Genomic DNA, 17,290 nt, shown 5'->3' on the forward strand with positions numbered 1-17,290 from the left:
TAAACCCAGGACCTGCCCTTACCCTTCTCCTCCTCTGTTCCTCTGGTGATGTAAAGGTTAACCCAGGACCTGCCCTTACCCTTCTCCTCCTCTGTTCCTCTGGTGATGTAAAGGTTAACCCAGGACCTGCCCTTACCCTTCTCCTCCTCTGTTCCTCTGGTGATGTAAAGGTTAACCCAGGACCTGCCCTTACCCTTCTCCTCCTCTGTTCCTCTGGTGATGTAAAGGTTAACCCAGGACCTGCAGCTTCTCACTGGACCCTATGATCATTTCGGCTACACATGCCTCTCCCTAATATCAATATGCCTTGTCTGTTGCTGTTGTGGTTAGTGATTATTGTTTTATTTCACTCTAGAGCCTCCAGCCCTTTTCATTATGCTTTTTGTTCCACCCCCCAAACGTGGTGACCTTACCTGGCTTAAATGGTTCCTCTAGAGACAAAACCTCTCTCATCGTCACTCAATGCCTAGGTTTACCTCCACTGTATTCACATCCTACCATACCCTTGTCTGTACATTATGCCTTGAATCTATTCTTCCGCGCCCAGAAATCTGCACCTTTTACTCTCTTTTCCGAACGCACTAGACGACCAGTTCTTATAGCCTTTAGCCGTACCCTTATCCTACTCCTCCTCTGTTCCTCTGGTGATGTAGCGGTTAACCCAGGCCCTGCAGCCCCTAGCTCCTCTCCCACTCCCCAGGTGCTCTCATTTGTTGACTTCTGTAACCGTAAAAGCCTTGGTTTCATGCATGTTAACATTTGAAGCCTCCTCCCTAAGTTTGATTTATTCACTCTGCCAACCTGGATGACTTAGCCGTGTCTGAATCCTAGGTTAGGAAGACCACCAAAAATCCAGAAATTTCCATCCCTAACTATAACATTTTCCAACAAGATAGAACTGCCAAAGGGTGCGGAGTTGCAATCTACTGCAGAGATAGCCTGCAGAGTTCTGTAATACTATCCAGGTCTGTGCCCAAACAATTCGAGCTTCTACTTTAAAAAATCCCCCTTTCCATTAACAAGTCTCTCACCGTTGCCGCTTGTTATAGACCCCCATCTGTGCCCTGGACACCATATGTGAATTGATTGCCCCCCATCTATCTTCAGAGTTCGTACTGTTAGGTGACCTAAACTGGGACATGCTTAACACCGAAGGCCATCCTACAATCTAAGATAGATGCCCTCAATCTCACACAAAAAATGAAGGGACCTACCAGGTACAACCCTAAATCCGTAACCCTGGGCACCCTCGTAGATATCATCCTTACCAACTTGCCCTCTAAATACACCTCTGTTGTCTTCAACCAGGATCTCAGCGATCATTGCCTCATTTCCTGCGTGCGTAATGGGTTCGTGGTCAAACGACCACCCCTCAACTGTCAAACACTCCCTAAAACACTTCAGTGAGCAGGCCTTTCTAATCGAACTGGCCCGGGTATCCTGGAAGGATACTGACCTCATCCCGTCAATAGAGGATGCCTGGTTGATCTTTAAAAGTGCTTTCCTCACCATCTTAAATAAGCATGCCCCATTCAAAAAATGTAGAACTATGAACAGATATAGCCCTTGGTTCACCCCAGACTTGACTGCCCTTGACAAGACAAAAACATCCTGTGGCATTCTGTATTAGCATTGAAAAGACCCATCGATATGCAACTTTTCAGGTGTAGTCAGGAACCAATATAGTCAGTCAGTTAGAAAAGCTAAGGCTATCTTTTTCAAACAGAAATTTGCATCTTACAGCACGAAATCCAAAACGTTTTGGGACACGGTAAAGTTAATGGAGAATAAGAGCACCTCCTCCCAGCAGCCCACTGCACTGAGGACAGGAAACATTGTCACCACCGATAAATCTACGATAATCAATTATTTCAATAAGCATTTTTGGATCCCTACAAATCATCTGGGCTAGACAATCTGGACCCTCTCTTTACAACCCCTAATACTAGCCTATTCAACCTCTCTTTTGTATCCCCAAAGATTGGAAAGCTGCCGCGGTCATCCCCCTCTTCAAAGGGGGAGACACTCTAGACCCAAACTGTTATAGACCTATATCCATCCTGCCCTGCCATTATAAAATATTTGAAAGCCAAGCTAACAAACAGATCACTGACCATTTCGAATACCACCATACCTTCTCCACCATGCAATCTGGTTTCCGAGCTGGTCATGGGTGCACCTCAGCCACGCACAAGGTCCTAAATGATATCATAACAGCCATCGATAAAAGACAGTACTGTGCAGCTGTCTCCATCGACCTGGCCAAGGCATTCGACTCTGTCAATCACCGCATTCTTATCGCCAGACTCAATAGCATTGGCTTCTCAAATGACTGCCTCACATGGTTCACCAACTACTTCTCAGACAGAGGTCAGTGTGTCAAATTGGAGGGCCTGTTGTCTGGGGGTGCCACTGGGTTATGTTCTCGGGACGACTCTTTTCTCTGTACATATCAATGATGTCGCTCTTGCTACTGGTGATTCTCTGATCCACCTCTATGCAGACGGCACCATTCTGTATACATCTGGCCCTTCTTTGGACACTGTGCTAACCAACCTCCAGGCGAGGTTCAATGCCATACACCACTCCTTCCGAGGCCTCCAACTACTTTTAAATGCTAGCAATACTAAGTGCATTCTCTTCAACCAATTGCTGCCTGCACCCTCCTGCCCGACTAGCATCACTTCTCTGGACGGTTCTGACCTAGAATATGTGGACAGCTACAAATACCTAGGTGTCTGGTTAGACTGTGAACTCTCCTTCCAGACTCACATTAAACATCTCCAATCTGCAATTACATCTTGAATTAGCTTCCTATTTCACAACAAAGCCTCCTTCACTCATGCTGCCAAACATACCCTCATAAAACTGACTATCTAACCGATCCTTAACCTCTTGAACCTATAGGGGCGCTGTGTCATTATTGGATAAAAAGACGTGCCCGTTTTAAGCGCAATATTTTGTCACGAAAAGATGCTCGACTATGCATGGAATTGACAGCCTTGGAAAGACACAACTCTGACGTCTCCAAAACTGCAAAGATATTATCTGTGCGTGACCCAGAACTAATGCAACAGGCGAAACCAAGATGATATTTCATACAGGAAATGCCCCGGATTCTGAAGGCGCTGTGTTCCAATGTCTCCTTATATGGCTGTGAATGCGCCAGGAATGAGCCTGTGCTTTCTGTATATTCCCCGAGGTGTCTGCAGCATTGTGACGTGTTTGTAGGCATATCATTGGAAGATTGACCATAAGAGACTACATTTACCTGGTGTCCCGCCCGGTGTCCTGTGTGCGTAATCAGTAAGTCCATGCGCGTTCCATTTCTTCAGAATTGAAAGTAAACTGCCACGATGGATTTTATCGTCGATTGATATGTGAAAAACACCTTGAGGATTGATTCTAAACATCGTTTGCCATGTTTCTGTCGATATTATGGAGTTAATTTGGAAAAAAAGTTATCGTTTTAATGACTTTTTTTTTTTTTTTTTTTTTTCTCTTACCCAAACGTGATGAACAAAACGGAATGATTAGTCGACACAAATAATATTTTTTGTAAAACAGAACATTTGCTATCTAACTGAGTCTCCTCATTGAAAACATCTGAAGTTCTTCAAAGGTAAATTATTTTATTTGAATGCTTTTATGTTTTTTTGTGAAAATGTTGCATGCTGAATGCTAGGCTTAATGCTAACGCTAAATGCTACGCTAGCTAGCTACTGTTACACAAATGATTGTTTTCCTATGGTTCAAAAGCATATTTTGAAAATCTGAGATGACAGTGTTGTTAACAAAAGGCTAAGCTTGAGAGCAAATAGATAAATTTCATTTCATTAGCCATTTTCATGAATAGTTAATGTTGTGTTATGCTAATGAGCTTGCTGATAGATTTACACAATCCTGGATACAGGGGTTTTTTCGTAGCTAAACGTGACGCAGAAAACGGAGCGATTTGTCCTAAACAAATAATCTTTCAGGAAAAACTGAACATTTGCTATCTGAGAGTCTCCTCATTGAAAACATCTGAAGTTCTTCAAAGGTAAATGATTTTATTTGAATGCTTTTCTGTTTTTTTGTGTAAATGTTGCCAGCTGAATGCTAACGCTAAATGCTACGCTAAATGCTACGCTAAATGCTACGTTAGCCATCAATACTGTTACACAAATGCTTGTTTTGCAATGGTTGAGAAGCATATTTTGAAAATCTGAGATGACAGTGTTGTTAACAAAAGGCTAAGCTTGAGAGCTAGCATATTTATTTCATTTCATTTGCGATTTTCATGAATAGTTAACGTTGCGTTATGGTAATGAGCTTGAGTCTGTATTCACGATCCCGGATCCGGGATGGGGAGATCAGAAAGGTTAACTACCGCAATGCCATTTTCAAAATAGCATTCAACACTCTACTCAGAAAACTGGATGTAGTCTATCGCAGTGTCCTCCGTTTTGTCACCAAAGCCCCATATACTGCCCACCACTGTGACCTGTATGCTCTCTTTGGTTGGCGCTCACTTCATATTGGTCGCCAAACCCACTGACTCCAGGTCATCTATAAGTCTATGCTAGGTAAAGCCCCGCCTTATCTCAGTTCACTGGTCACCACAGTAGCACCCACCCGTAGCACAAGCTCCAGCAGGTACAGTATATTTAACTGGTTATCCCCAAATCCAATTCCTCCTTTGTCCTCCTTTCCTTCCAGTTCTCTGCTGCCAATGACTGGAACGAATTGCAAAAATCACTGAATCTGGAGTCTTATATCTCCCTCTCTAACTTTAAGTATCAACTGTCAGAGCAGCTTACCGATCACTGCACCTGTACACAGCCAATCTGTAAATAGCCCACCCAACTACCTCATCCCCATATTATTACTTACCCTCTTGCTCTTTTGCACCCCAGTATCTCTAAAACAAAAATAAAATAAATAACAAAGTCTTCCTACACCATCAGCTAAGTCCCACCCCAGAACTTCAAGACGCTGCTGAGAGAGAAATACCCGGAGGAAAGGACGGGTCATGAAACAAGATCAACCAGAAGGACAACGCAGACAAGGACATGGGCATGGGGTGGACGGACCTACTACTGAGGGGTTTCCTATGACTTTTTGATTTCAAATTTGCACATTGCAACGGATGGATTACATTGAACAATAAATTACGAATAATAAAATCCTTAAATCCAGACATTTTCTCAATAAAGGAAATGCATTTGTGTTGGCAAGAAACTATTGATATTGAAGGGTGTGGTCATAACATAAACACTCACGTGAAAGCCCCCAGGGGCTCTGGGGGGGTAGGAGTCTGATATGATAAAAGTGTTTTAAAAGCATGTGAACTTATCAATAAATTATCAATAAAGCCATCGATGGAATTATTGGTTTGCGCTTTGAATGTAGGAGTCAGATTATTGTTTTGTTGTGATTTGTTTTATTTTTGATTTTAGATGCGTCCACCTTCTATAGTCATTTGTTTAGCCAAGTAGGTGAACATTTTTGAAAAGTGCTGTAGTTCTCTCAGTGAAGATGCTAATTAGACCTAGTCTTTGAAGTGGACTTATTTGCATAACAAACATTGTTTTAAGTGTAACATTAAAAAAAAGAGAGGGAGAGAGAGAGAGAGAGAGAGAGAGAGAGAGAACAATACTTCTGCTCTGTTCTCTGATCTCTAGCCATGAAACTGGTTTGGGAGGGTATTAATTGTGTGTGTACGGAGAGTGTAAATCTGTAATACTTTTCTCTCTCTCCTTTTGTCCCTTCCCCTTCTGAAACCCCATGTTTCTCTTAGGTCCTCACTAGCTAGATACAGTTGAAGTCGGAAGATTACATACACTTTCGCCAAATACATTTAAATTCAGTTTTTCACATTTCCTGACATTAAATCCTAGAAGAAATTCCCTGTTTTAGGTAAGTTAGGATCACCACTAGAGAAAATTGTTTCTTTAAGATTTGACTTCTTTCATCACATTCCCAGGGTAAATGAGACAGGTTTGTAGGCCTCCTTGCTCAGTTCTGCCCACAAATGTTCTATTGGATTGAGGTCAGGGCTTTGTGATGGCCACTCCAATACCTTGACTTTGTTGTCCTTTAGACATTTTGCCACAACTTTGGAAGTATGCTTGGGGTCATTGTCCATTTGGAAGACCCATTTGTGACCAAGCTTTAACTTCCTGACTGATGTCTTGAGATGTTGCTTCAATATATCCACATAATTTTCCTCCTCATGATGCCATGTTTTTTTGTGAAGTACACCAGTGCCTCCTGCAGCAAAGCACCCACACAACATTATGCTGCCCCCCTTGTGCTTCACAGTTGGAATGGTGTTCTTTGGTTTGCAAGCCTCCCCCTTTTTCCTCCAAACATAATGATGGTCTGTCACGCCCTGGTCTTAGTATTTTGTGTTTTCTTTATTATTTTGGTCAGGCCAGGGTGTGACATGGGTTTATTATGTGGTGTGTTTTGTCTTGTTTTTTTGTAGGTATTGGGATTGTGGCTTAGTGGGGGTTTCTAGTATAGTCTATGGCTGTCTGGAGTGGTTCTCATTCAGAGGCAGGTGTTTATCGTTGTCTCTGATTGGGAACCATATTTAGGCAGCCATATTCTTTGAGTGTTTGGTGGGTGATTGTTCCTGTGTCTGTGTTTGTTTTGCACCAGTATAGGCTGTTAGGTTTTCGTGTTACGTTTCTTGTTTTTGTATTGTTCGTTTTTCATCTTTATTAAAGATGTATACAAATAACCACGCTGCATTTTGGTCCGATCCCTGCTACACCTCCTCTTCAGAGGAAGAAGAGAAAGAAAACCCTAATATGGTCATTATGGCCAAACAGTTCTATTTTTGATTTGTCAGACCAGAGGACATTTCTCCAAAAAGTATGATCTTTCTCCTCATGTGTTGAAAAAGACCATCTGTCTTTTTTTATGGCAGTTTTGGAGCAGGGGATTCTTCCTTGCCTAGCGGCCTTTCAGGTTATGTTGATATAGGACTCGTTTTACTGTGGAAATATATACTATTGTACCTGTTTCCTAAAGCTTCTTCCCGAGGTCCTTTGCTGTTGTTCTGGGATTGATTTGCACTTTTCGCAACAAAGTACGTTCATCTCTAGGAGACAGAATGCTTCTCCTTCCTGAGCGGTATAACGGCCGCATGGTCCCATGGTGTTTATTCTTGCGTACTATTGTTTGTACAGATGAATTTGGTACGTTCAGGCATTTGGAAATTGCTCCCAAGGATGAACCAGACCAGTGGAGGTCTACAGTATTTCAGAGGTCTTGGCTGATTTCTTTAGATTTTTCCGTGATGTCAAGCAAAGAGGCACTGAGTTTGAAGGTAGGCCTTGAAATACATCCACAAGTACACCTAATCTGTCTGTAAACAATTGTTGCAAAAATGACTTGTGTCGCACAAAGTAGATGTCCTAACCGAAAAATACAGAAAAACAATAAACAGAAGTCACTTGAACCCAGTCTGACACAAAGAGAAGATTGATATGGTAGACTTTCCTAACCGACTTCACAAAACTGTAGTTTGTTAATTAACAAGAATTGAAATATATTATATATAATATATACATATTGAAACAGGTGGTGAAATGCAAGAGGGAAGATGTAACTATTGAAGAAATAGATAATTAAAGCCATTTCCTCCTCTATTGCCCGTTCTACAACGATATACGCTTGCTCTTTTTCCAGATAGCACACCAGATATACTCTGCCAGTATGAGGAGGGATGTGGAGAAATTGAAATGTTTATTTTGTCCGTTGTGTCTTTCCGCTTGCAGAATATTTACATACAGCATGGACTCAAAGAATAAAGGCTACCTATAATTAAATTGTTCAAATATTTATCTTCTATGTGGTTAAAATGGTGTGTGTATATAGATTGTGTATATAGATTGTGTATATAGATTGTGTATATAGATTGCATTTCTAGATTGTGTTTATAGATTGTGTTTATAGATTGTGTCTATAGATTGTGTTTATAGATTGTGTATATAGATTGTGTCTATAGATTGTGTTTATGGATTGTGTTTATGGATTGTGTATATAGATTGTGTATATAGATTGTGTATAGATAGTGTATATGTGCTTGTCTACCATATCAATGTTCTCTTTGTGCCAGACTGGGTCCAAGTGACTTCTGTTTATTTTTTTCTGTATTTATTTGTCTGTTATGGTATTCATGTATGTATGTATGTATGTATGTTCATATATGCAGTATGTATGTACAGTGGGGAGAACAAGTATTTGAAATACTGCCGATTTTGCAGGCTTTCCTACTTACAAAGCATGTAGAGGTCTGTAATTTCTATCATAGGTAAACTTCAACTGTGAGAGACGGAATCTAAAACAAAAATCCATAAAATCACATTGTATGATTTTTAAGTAATTAATTTGCATTTTATTGCATGACATAAGTATTTGATCACCTACCAACCAGTAAGAATTCCGGCTCTCACAGACCTGTTAGTTTTTCTATAAGAAGCCCTCCTGTTCTCCACTCATGACCTGTATTAACTGCACCTGTTTGAACTCGTTACCTGTATAAAAGACACCTGTCCACACACTCAATCAAACAGACTCCAACCTCTCCACAATGGCCAAGACCAGAGAGCTGTGTAGGGACATCAGGGATAAAATTGTAGACCGGCACAAGGCTGGGATGGGCTACAGGACAATAGGCAAGCAGCTTGGTGAGAAGGCAACAACTGTTGGTGCAATTATTAGAAAATGGAAGAAGTTCAAGATGACGATCAATCACCCTCGGTCTGGGGCTCCATGCAAGATCTCACCTCATGGGGCATCAATGATCATGAGGAAGGTGAGGGATCAGCCCAGAACTACACGGCAGGACCTGGTCAATGACCTGAAGAGAGCTGGGACCACAGTCTTAAAGAAAACCATTAGTAACACACTACGCCGTCATGGATTAAAATCCTGCAGCACACACAAGATCCTACTGCTCAAGCCAGCGCATGTCCAGGCCCGTCTGAAGTTTGCCAATGACCATCTGGATGATCCAGAGGAGGAATGGGAGAAGGTCATGTGGTCGGATGAGACAAAAATAGAGCTTCTTGGTCTAAACTCCACCTGCCGTGTTTGGGGGAAGAGGAAAGATGAGTACAACCCCAAGAACTCCATCCCAACCGTGAAGCATGGAGGTGGAAAAAACATTATTTGGGGATGCTTTTCTGCAAAGGGGACAGGATGACTGCACCGTATTGAGGGGAGGGTGGATGGGGCCATGTATCGCAAGATCTTGGCCAACAACCTCCTTCCCTCAGTAAGAGCATTGAAGATGGGTCGTGCCTGGGTCTTCCAGCAAGACAACGACCCGAAACACACAGCCAGGGCAACTAAGGAGTGGCTCCGTAAGAAGCATCTCAAGGTCCTGGAGTGGCCTAGCCAGTCTCCAGACCTGAACCCAATAGAAAATATTTGGAGGGAGCTGAAATTCCGTATTGCCCAGCGACAGCCCCGAAACCTGAAGGATCTGGAGAAGGTCTGTATTGGGGAGTGGGCCATAATCCCTGCTGCAGTGTGTGCAAACCTGGTCAAGAACTAAAGGAAACGTATGATCTCTGTAATTGCAAACAAAGGTTTCTGTACCAAATATTAAGTTCAGCTTTTCTGATGTATGAAATACTTATGTCATGCAATAAAATGCTAATTAATTACTTAAAAATCATACAATGTGATTTTCTGCATTTTTGTTTTAGATTCCGTCTCTCACAGTTGAAGTGTACCTGTGATAAAAATTACAGACCTCTACATGCTTTGTAAGTAGGAAAACCTGCAAAATCGTCAGTGTTTCATATACTTGTTCTCCCCACTGTATGTATATATCTATGTATATTATTGTACTGCTCTAGGGATATCATTATTGTTTGGATAACCTTATTGACTATTATGTATTGATGTATTGTATTGTTTTCACTCTTCATGTGATGGACAATGCAGAAAACGCCAGAAGAATAATAATTATTTAATTACCATAGTGAGTCATAGTCATGTTTGTTAATGTGTCAATTAGTCCCATAAGGGATGGGTTGCCAATTTGCGATTTGACACGAAAATAAAATGTAATTCATTAATTTCTTTCATTCATTCGGTACTCTTGTAATATAATGATCTCTCAATGCATCAACCTACTGGTACTCTTACAATATGACAGCTTGGTATCAGCATATAAGCGTCAATCTGGTATGTTTTAGCCTAAGTGATTACATTGCATTCAATGGGGGGGAGATTAGCCTGACAGACTGATTGTTGAGGCCTCATGTTTGTGATGCATTTCTCTAGTCGACTCATCTCACTTCCTGTTTGGTTCTCCATGCATCATCACACGTCCTACTTGGTTCTCCATTTATCAGCACACTTCCTGTTTGGTTATTCATTTATCATCACACTTCCTGTTTGGTTATTCATTTATCAGCACACTTCCTGTTTGGTTCTCCATGCATCATCACAAGTCCTACTTGGTTCTCCATTTATCATCACACTTCCTGTTTGGTTATTCATTTATCATCACACTTCCTGTTTGGTTATTCATTTATCATCACACTTCCTGTTTGGTTATTCATGAATCATCACACTTCCTGTTTGGTTCTCCATTTATCATCACACTTCCTGTTTGGTTCTCCATTTATCATCACACTTCCTGTTTGGTTATTCATACATCATCACACTTCCTGTTTGGTTATTCATACATCATCACACTTCCTGTTTGGTTCTCCATACATCATCACACTCCTATTCTTTTCCCATTTAGTTTGAATCTTCCTCCCAATCTATCCATCACTGTTGATGAAGAGAGTGAGGAACGGATCCTGATTGAATATTCCTCCCATTAATGAAGAGAATGAGGAACGGTTCCTGATTGAATATTCCTCCCATTAATGAAGAGAATGAGGAGCGGTTCCTGATTGATTATTCCTCCCATTAATGAAGAGAATGAGGAACGGTTCCTGATTGATTATTCCTCCCATTAATGAAGAGAATGAGGAACGGTTCCTGATTGAATATTCCTCCCATTAATGAAGAGAATGAGGAACGGTTCCCGATTGAATATTCCTCCCATTAATGAAGAGAATGAGGAACGGTTCCTGATTGATGTAATACATTCATGATCCACCTCAACACTGACATGGGTGAACAGACAGATACTGTACTCATCCCTCCTTTATTTCTATCCCTCCCTTCACGCTGTCATTCCTCCTTCCTTCCTTCTCCCACCCATTCACCTCAAAGCTCTTAAACATGATGGTGAATGACATGTCATATGCTGTGTCTGTGAAATTATTCATTCAGAAATGGTAACGTTCTTTATCTCAGAGGTACTAGGCACACCTGGTGTATCTGTCTGATGTTGATGATAACCAGACATGGCAGTGTAATTACACCCTCAGCCCTCCTTTACTGCATCTATTTAGCTGTGTGAGTGTGTGTGTTAGAGAGTGTGTGTGTTTCTCTATATGTGTGTGTGTGTGTGCGTGTGCGTGTGTGTGTGTGTGTGTGTTGTCTGTGTGTGTGTGTGTCTCTCTATATGTGTGTGTGTGTGTGTGTGTGTGTCTCTGTGTATGTGTGTGTGTGTCTCTCTATATGTGAGTGTGTGTGTGTTAGAGTGTGTGTGTGTGTGTGTGTGTGCGTGTGTGTGTGCGAGTGTGTGTGTGTGCGAGTGTGTGTGTGTGTGTGAGAGAGTGTGTGTGTTTCTCTATATGTGTGTGTGTGTGCGTGTGCGTGCGTGTGTGTGTGTGTTGTCTGTGTGTGTGTGTTTCTCTATATGTGTGTGTGTGTGTGTCTCTCTCTCTATATGTGTGTGTGTGTCTCTGTGTGTGCATCACGGATTGCACACAGCACAGTTAGATATTTTTTCGTATCATTTATGTTGCCCACAAGTCTTTCGGAAATGGTCGCCTTTTCCTTGCTGTGCATAGATGCGCTGTAGAGGCACAGAACAGTTCTGATACGTATTGTATATGTACAGATCAATTGTAGATGTGTTGTGTAATAGATGTAGTTATATTATGTTGTGTTATAGGTGGATGGGTTTCCATTGCTTTTCAGTGTTAAATGTCTCTTGTGATTTCCGTTGTCGACAAAAAGACATACAGGTACGAGGTTAAGGTAACTGATGCCTGGTATGTATAGGTAATCCATGACTGATGCCTGGTATTTATAGGTAATCCATGAGTGATGCCTGGTATTTATAGGTAATCCATGAGTGATGCATGGTATTTATAGGTAATCCATGACTGATGCCTGGTATTTATAGGTAATCCATGACTGATGCCTGGTATTTATAGGTAATCCATGACTGATGCCTGGTATTTATAGGTAATCCATGAGTGATGCCTGGTATTTATAGGTAATCCATGACTGATGCCTGGTATTTATAGGTAATCCATGACTGATGCCTGGTATTTATAGGTAATCCATGACTGATGCCTGGTATTTATAGGTAATCCATGAGTGATGCCTGGTATTTATAGGTAATCCATGACTGATGCCTAGTATTTATAGGTAATCCATGACTGATGCCTGGTATTTATAGGTAATCCATGACTGGTGCCTGGTATTTATAGGTAATCCATGACTGGTGCCTGGTATTTATAGGTAATCCATGACTGATGCATGGTATTTATAGGTAATCCATGAGTGATGCCTGGTATTTATAGGTAATCCATGACTGGTGCCTGGTATTTATAGGTAATCCATGACTGATGCCTGGTATTTATAGGTAATCCATGAGTGATGCCTGGTATTTATAGGTAATCCATGAGTGATGCCTGGTATTTATAGGTAATCCATGAGTGATGCCTGGTATTTATAGGTAATTCATGAGTGATGCCTGGTTATTATTGGTAATCCATGACTGATGCATGGTATTTATAAGTAATCAATCAAATGTATTTATAAAGCCCTTTTTACATCAGCCGATGTCACAACGTGGTGTACAGAAACCCAGCCTAAAACCCCAAACAGCAAGCAATGCAGGTGTAGAAGCACGGTGGCTAGGAAAAACTCCCTAGAAAGACAGGAACATAGGAAGAAACCTAGAGAGGAATCCGGCTCTGAAGGGGCATCCAGTCCTCTGTGCCGGGTTTAGGTTACAACAGAACATGGTCAAGGTGTTCAAATGTTCATAGATGACCAGCAGGGTCAAATAATAATAATCACAGTGGTTGTAGGGGGTGCAACAGGTCAGCACCTCAGGAGTAAATGTCAGTTGGCTTTTCATAGCAGATCATTAAGAGTATCTCTACCTCTCCTGCTGTCTCTAGAGAGTTGAAAACAGCAGGTCCGGGACAGGTAGCACGTCCGGTGAACAGGTCAGGGTTCCATAGCCGCAGGCAGAACAGTTGAAAATGGAGCAGCAGCATGGCCAGGTGGACTGGGGACAGCAAGGAGTCATCAGGCCAGGTAGTCCTGAGGCATGGTCCTAGGGCTCAGGTCCTCCGAGAGAGAGAATTAGAGAGAGCATACTTAAATTCACACAGGACACCGGATAAGGCAGGAGAACTACTCCAAATATAACAAACTGACCCTAGCCCCCGACACATAAACTACTGCAGCATAAATACTGGAGGCTGAGACAGGAGGGGTCAGGAGACACTGTGGACCCATCCGAAGATACCCCCAGACAGGGCCAACCAGTAATACCTGATATTTATAAGTAATCAATGAGTGATGCCTGGTGTTTATAGGTAATCAACCAGTAATGCCTGAAAAGTATAGGTAATCAATGAGTGGCCTGGTATGTATAGGTAATCAACCAGTAATGCCTGAAATGTATAGGTAATCAATGAGTGGCCTGGTGTTTATAGGTAATCAACCAGTTATGCCTGATATTTATAGGTAATCAATGGGTGGCCTGGTGTTTATAGGTAATCAACCAGTGATGCCTGATATTTATAGGTAATCAATGAGTAGCCTGGTGTTTATAGGTAATCAACCAGTAATGCCTGACATTTATAGGTAATCAATGAGTGACCTGGTGTTTATAGGTAATCAACCAGTAATGCCTGATATTTATAGGTAATCAATGAGTGACCTGGTGTTTATAGGTAATCAACCAGTAATGCCTGATATTTATAGGTAATCCATGAATGATGCCTGGTGTTTATAGGTAATCAACCAGTAATGCCTGATATTTATCGGTAAGCCATGAATGATGCCTGGTGTTTATAGGTAATCAACCAGTAATGCCTGATATTTATAGGTAAGCCATGAATGATGCCTGGTTTGAGTACATACAGTCTTTGTGCTTGAGTTAGTATTGAAGTCTTCACTGTCTGTGTTATATTCCTGTTTATGTACCTGCTATCACCACTCTCCTTTTCACCTTTTGCTGCCAGACATTATTATGACCCCGGTCTGGTCAATTAAAAATTATATCGGCAGTCCTTCAGGAATGAATTAAAACAAGAACATTGCCTGGCAGAATGTTGATTAAAGTCTGTTCTCCTGTAGTTGAAGAAAGTTTTTTTTTTTTAATGTTTATAACTAGTTGATAGAAGATGTCTTCTCTGATAGCAGCAATGTCATGGCAACACACACCATCCAATGATAGATCCCAATGTGAGTTTAATGACACAGTAGTTTGTATGGTCTCATTGTGAATGTCTCAACATCGTGCTGCCATGTCAGTCAGGTTATACGGTCTATAACGATTACTGTGTTTCACTTAGGTTACACTGTCCATAACAAGGAGTGAAGATGAAACGATTAAGCAATAAGGTAATGAGAACCCAGTGATTATGTTGTGAATAAATCCTGCCTATGGACTGTTCTTAGGCCTGAGGCGAAGCGAAGGGCTGGGGGAAACAGCCCTTAGGAGAGTGTTATTCACGATAACTCTTGGGTTTGAGAGGCCTTATTGCTTCTATAAAACAGTAACACAAATATTAACGACATGTTTTCATTTTTAAAAAAACAAAAAAACATTTGCATTTTATTTTATTGTGTTTTTCACATTCATATGAACGGAGGAGTTCCGCAGGTCTGAAAGGCAGAAGATTTCGACAAACCCCAACTGGTGCAAAGCTAGGCTAGTAGCGTGGCTAAATGATGTTGGGACACCTTTTTCCAGAGCAGTAAAAACGTGATAAATTGACTGTGGGACATTGGATGCGTATTGATAAATCAAATGGAACTGTTTCACGGGTATTACCCCGGGGATGAATAACTCCCTGCGATCGACCAATCGGTATCCAGGATGCAAACAATCTGTTTTATAATGCCTAGTGGTGTGAAGAAAGGCCCCCCAGCAGACATCAGAGGACTCCTTAAACATATTGGTCCTTCATAAAGGAATCTGTTAATTATCTGCTAATTCATCAGGAAGCCAGAATCAATGTCTGGAGGATCAATGGCCGGTGGAAAAATGGATCTGTGTGTGTGTGTGTTTCTGTGTGTGTCTGTGTGTGTCTGTGTGTGTTTGTGTGTGTGTGTGTGTGTGTGTGTGTGTGTGTGTCTGTGTGTGTCTATGTGTGTTTGGGTGCGCTTACCTTGTTTCATGTTCTCTGCCATGAATCACTGGACATTCATTGTCCTCATGTATTCCTATTGACAAGGAGTAAATGATGATGTTGGAGGATTGAGAGTCACATTGAGGATTGTTGGATTCTCCATGTGCAAGTACTCACTATGAAGTATTCACCAGGCTCTCAGTGCAGGGTCTGAGGGACCCCAGGGTGTGGAGCCAGGCTCTCAGTGCAGGGTCTTGGGACCCCAGGGTGTGGAGCCAGGCTCTCAGCGGAGGGTCTGAGGGACTCCAGGGTGTGGAGCCAGGCTCTCAGTGCAGTTTCTGAGGGACCCAGGCTCTCAGTGCAGGGCCTGAGGGACCCCAGGGTGTGGAGCCAGGCTCTCAGTGCATGGTCTGAGGGACCCCAGGGTGTGGAGCCAGGCTCTCAGTGCAGGGTCTGGGGGACCCAGGCTCTCAATGCAGGGTTTGAGGGACCCCAGGGTGTGGAGCCAGGCTCTCAGTGCAGGGTCTGAGGGACTCCAGGGTGTGGAGCCAGGCTCTCAGGGCAGGGTCTGAGGGACTCCAGGGTGTGGAGCCAGGCTCTCAGGGCAGGGTCTGAGGGACTCCAGGGTGTGGAGCCAGGCTCTCAGGGCAGGGTCTGAGGGACCCCAGGGTGTGGAGCCAGGCTCTCAGTGCAGGGTCTGAGGAACCCCAGGGTGTGGAGCCAGGCTCTCAGTGCAGGGTCTGAGGGACCCCAGGGTGTGGAGCCAGGCTCTCAGTGCAGGGTCTGAGGAACCCCAGGGTGTGGTTCTCTCACTCCTGAATTTGAGTGACGTCTGCCCATGTCTCTTCTCATGCTACGTGTGTTTTATTGTGAATCAGATCATGGCTACGTGTGTTTTATTATGAATCAGATCATGGCTACGTGTGTTTTATTATGAATCAGATCATGGCCACGTGTGTTTTATTATGAATCAGATCATGGCCACGTGTGTTTTATTGTGAATCAGATCATGGCCACGTGTGGTTATTGTGAATCAGATCATGGCTACGTGTGTTTTATTATGAATCAGATCATGGCTACGTGTGTTTTATTATGAATCAGATCATGGCCACGTGTGTTTTATTGTGAATCAGATCATGGCCACGTGTGTTTATTGTGAATCAGATCATGGCTACGTGTGTATTATTATGAATCAGATCATGGCCACGTGTGTTTTATTGTGAATCAGATCAGGGCCTTGTGTGTTTTATTGTGAATCAGATCATGGCTACGTGTGTTTTATTATGAATCAGATCAGGGCCTTGTGTGTTTTTCTTTTCATTACTTTCAGTGTCACTAGCTTCTAGATATCATCCTTTATTTCTGGACACATAGGCTCTCTCCTGGTCTTTAGTGTCTGTCCTTACACATAGGCTCTCTCCTGGTCTTCAGTGTCTGTCCTTACACATAGGCTCTCTCCTGGTCTTTAGTGTCTGTCCTTACACATAGGCTCTCTCCTGGTCTTCAGTGTCTGTCCTTACACATAGGCTCTCTCCTGGTCTTTAGTGTCTGTCCTTACACATAGGCTCTCTCCTGGTCTTTAGTGTCTGTCCTTACACATAGGCTCTCTCCTGGTCTTCAGTGTCTGTCCTTACACATAGGCTCTCTCCTGGTCTTCAGTGTCTGTCCCTACACATAGGCTCTCTCCTGGTCTTCAGTGTCTGTCCTTAGGCATTGGCTCTCTCCTGATCTTCAGTGTCTGTCCTTAGGCATTGGCTCTCTCCTGGTCTTCAGTGTCTGTTCTGTGTATCTTTCTAGCTGTCTCCTGTGCCACTGTTGTATTGGACTCA

At 42.4% G+C, this 17,290-nt stretch overlaps 1 protein-coding gene across 1 annotated transcript; it reads left to right on the plus strand.

The window, feature by feature from the left end:
* The first annotated feature begins 8,587 nt into the window (after nucleotides 1-8,587).
* Nucleotides 8,588-16,248, plus strand: LOC139377181 (uncharacterized). Its single transcript, XM_071120183.1, has 3 exons — nucleotides 8,588-9,152; nucleotides 15,728-15,958; nucleotides 16,130-16,248. Exons 1-3 carry the CDS (start codon nucleotides 8,588-8,590, stop codon nucleotides 16,246-16,248), a joined length of 915 nt encoding a protein of 304 aa, XP_070976284.1.
* Nucleotides 16,249-17,290: the final 1,042 nt, after the last annotated feature.

The sequence above is a fragment of the Oncorhynchus clarkii genome, chromosome 20 (assembly GCF_045791955.1).
Source record: "Oncorhynchus clarkii lewisi isolate Uvic-CL-2024 chromosome 20, UVic_Ocla_1.0, whole genome shotgun sequence".
NCBI lineage: Eukaryota > Metazoa > Chordata > Actinopteri > Salmoniformes > Salmonidae > Oncorhynchus > Oncorhynchus clarkii.

Coding starts and splice junctions, on each gene's coding strand:
- LOC139377181 (XM_071120183.1), top strand. CDS start 8,588: ATGGCCAAGACCAGAGAGCTGTGTAGGGACATCAGGGATAAAATTGTA. Junction 9,153..15,727: donor CCCAACCGTGAAGCATGGAG/GTGGAAAAAACA, acceptor TTGGGACCCCAG/GGTGTGGAGCCAGGCTCTCA. Junction 15,959..16,129: donor AGGGTTTGAGGGACCCCAGG/GTGTGGAGCCAG, acceptor GAGGGACCCCAG/GGTGTGGAGCCAGGCTCTCA.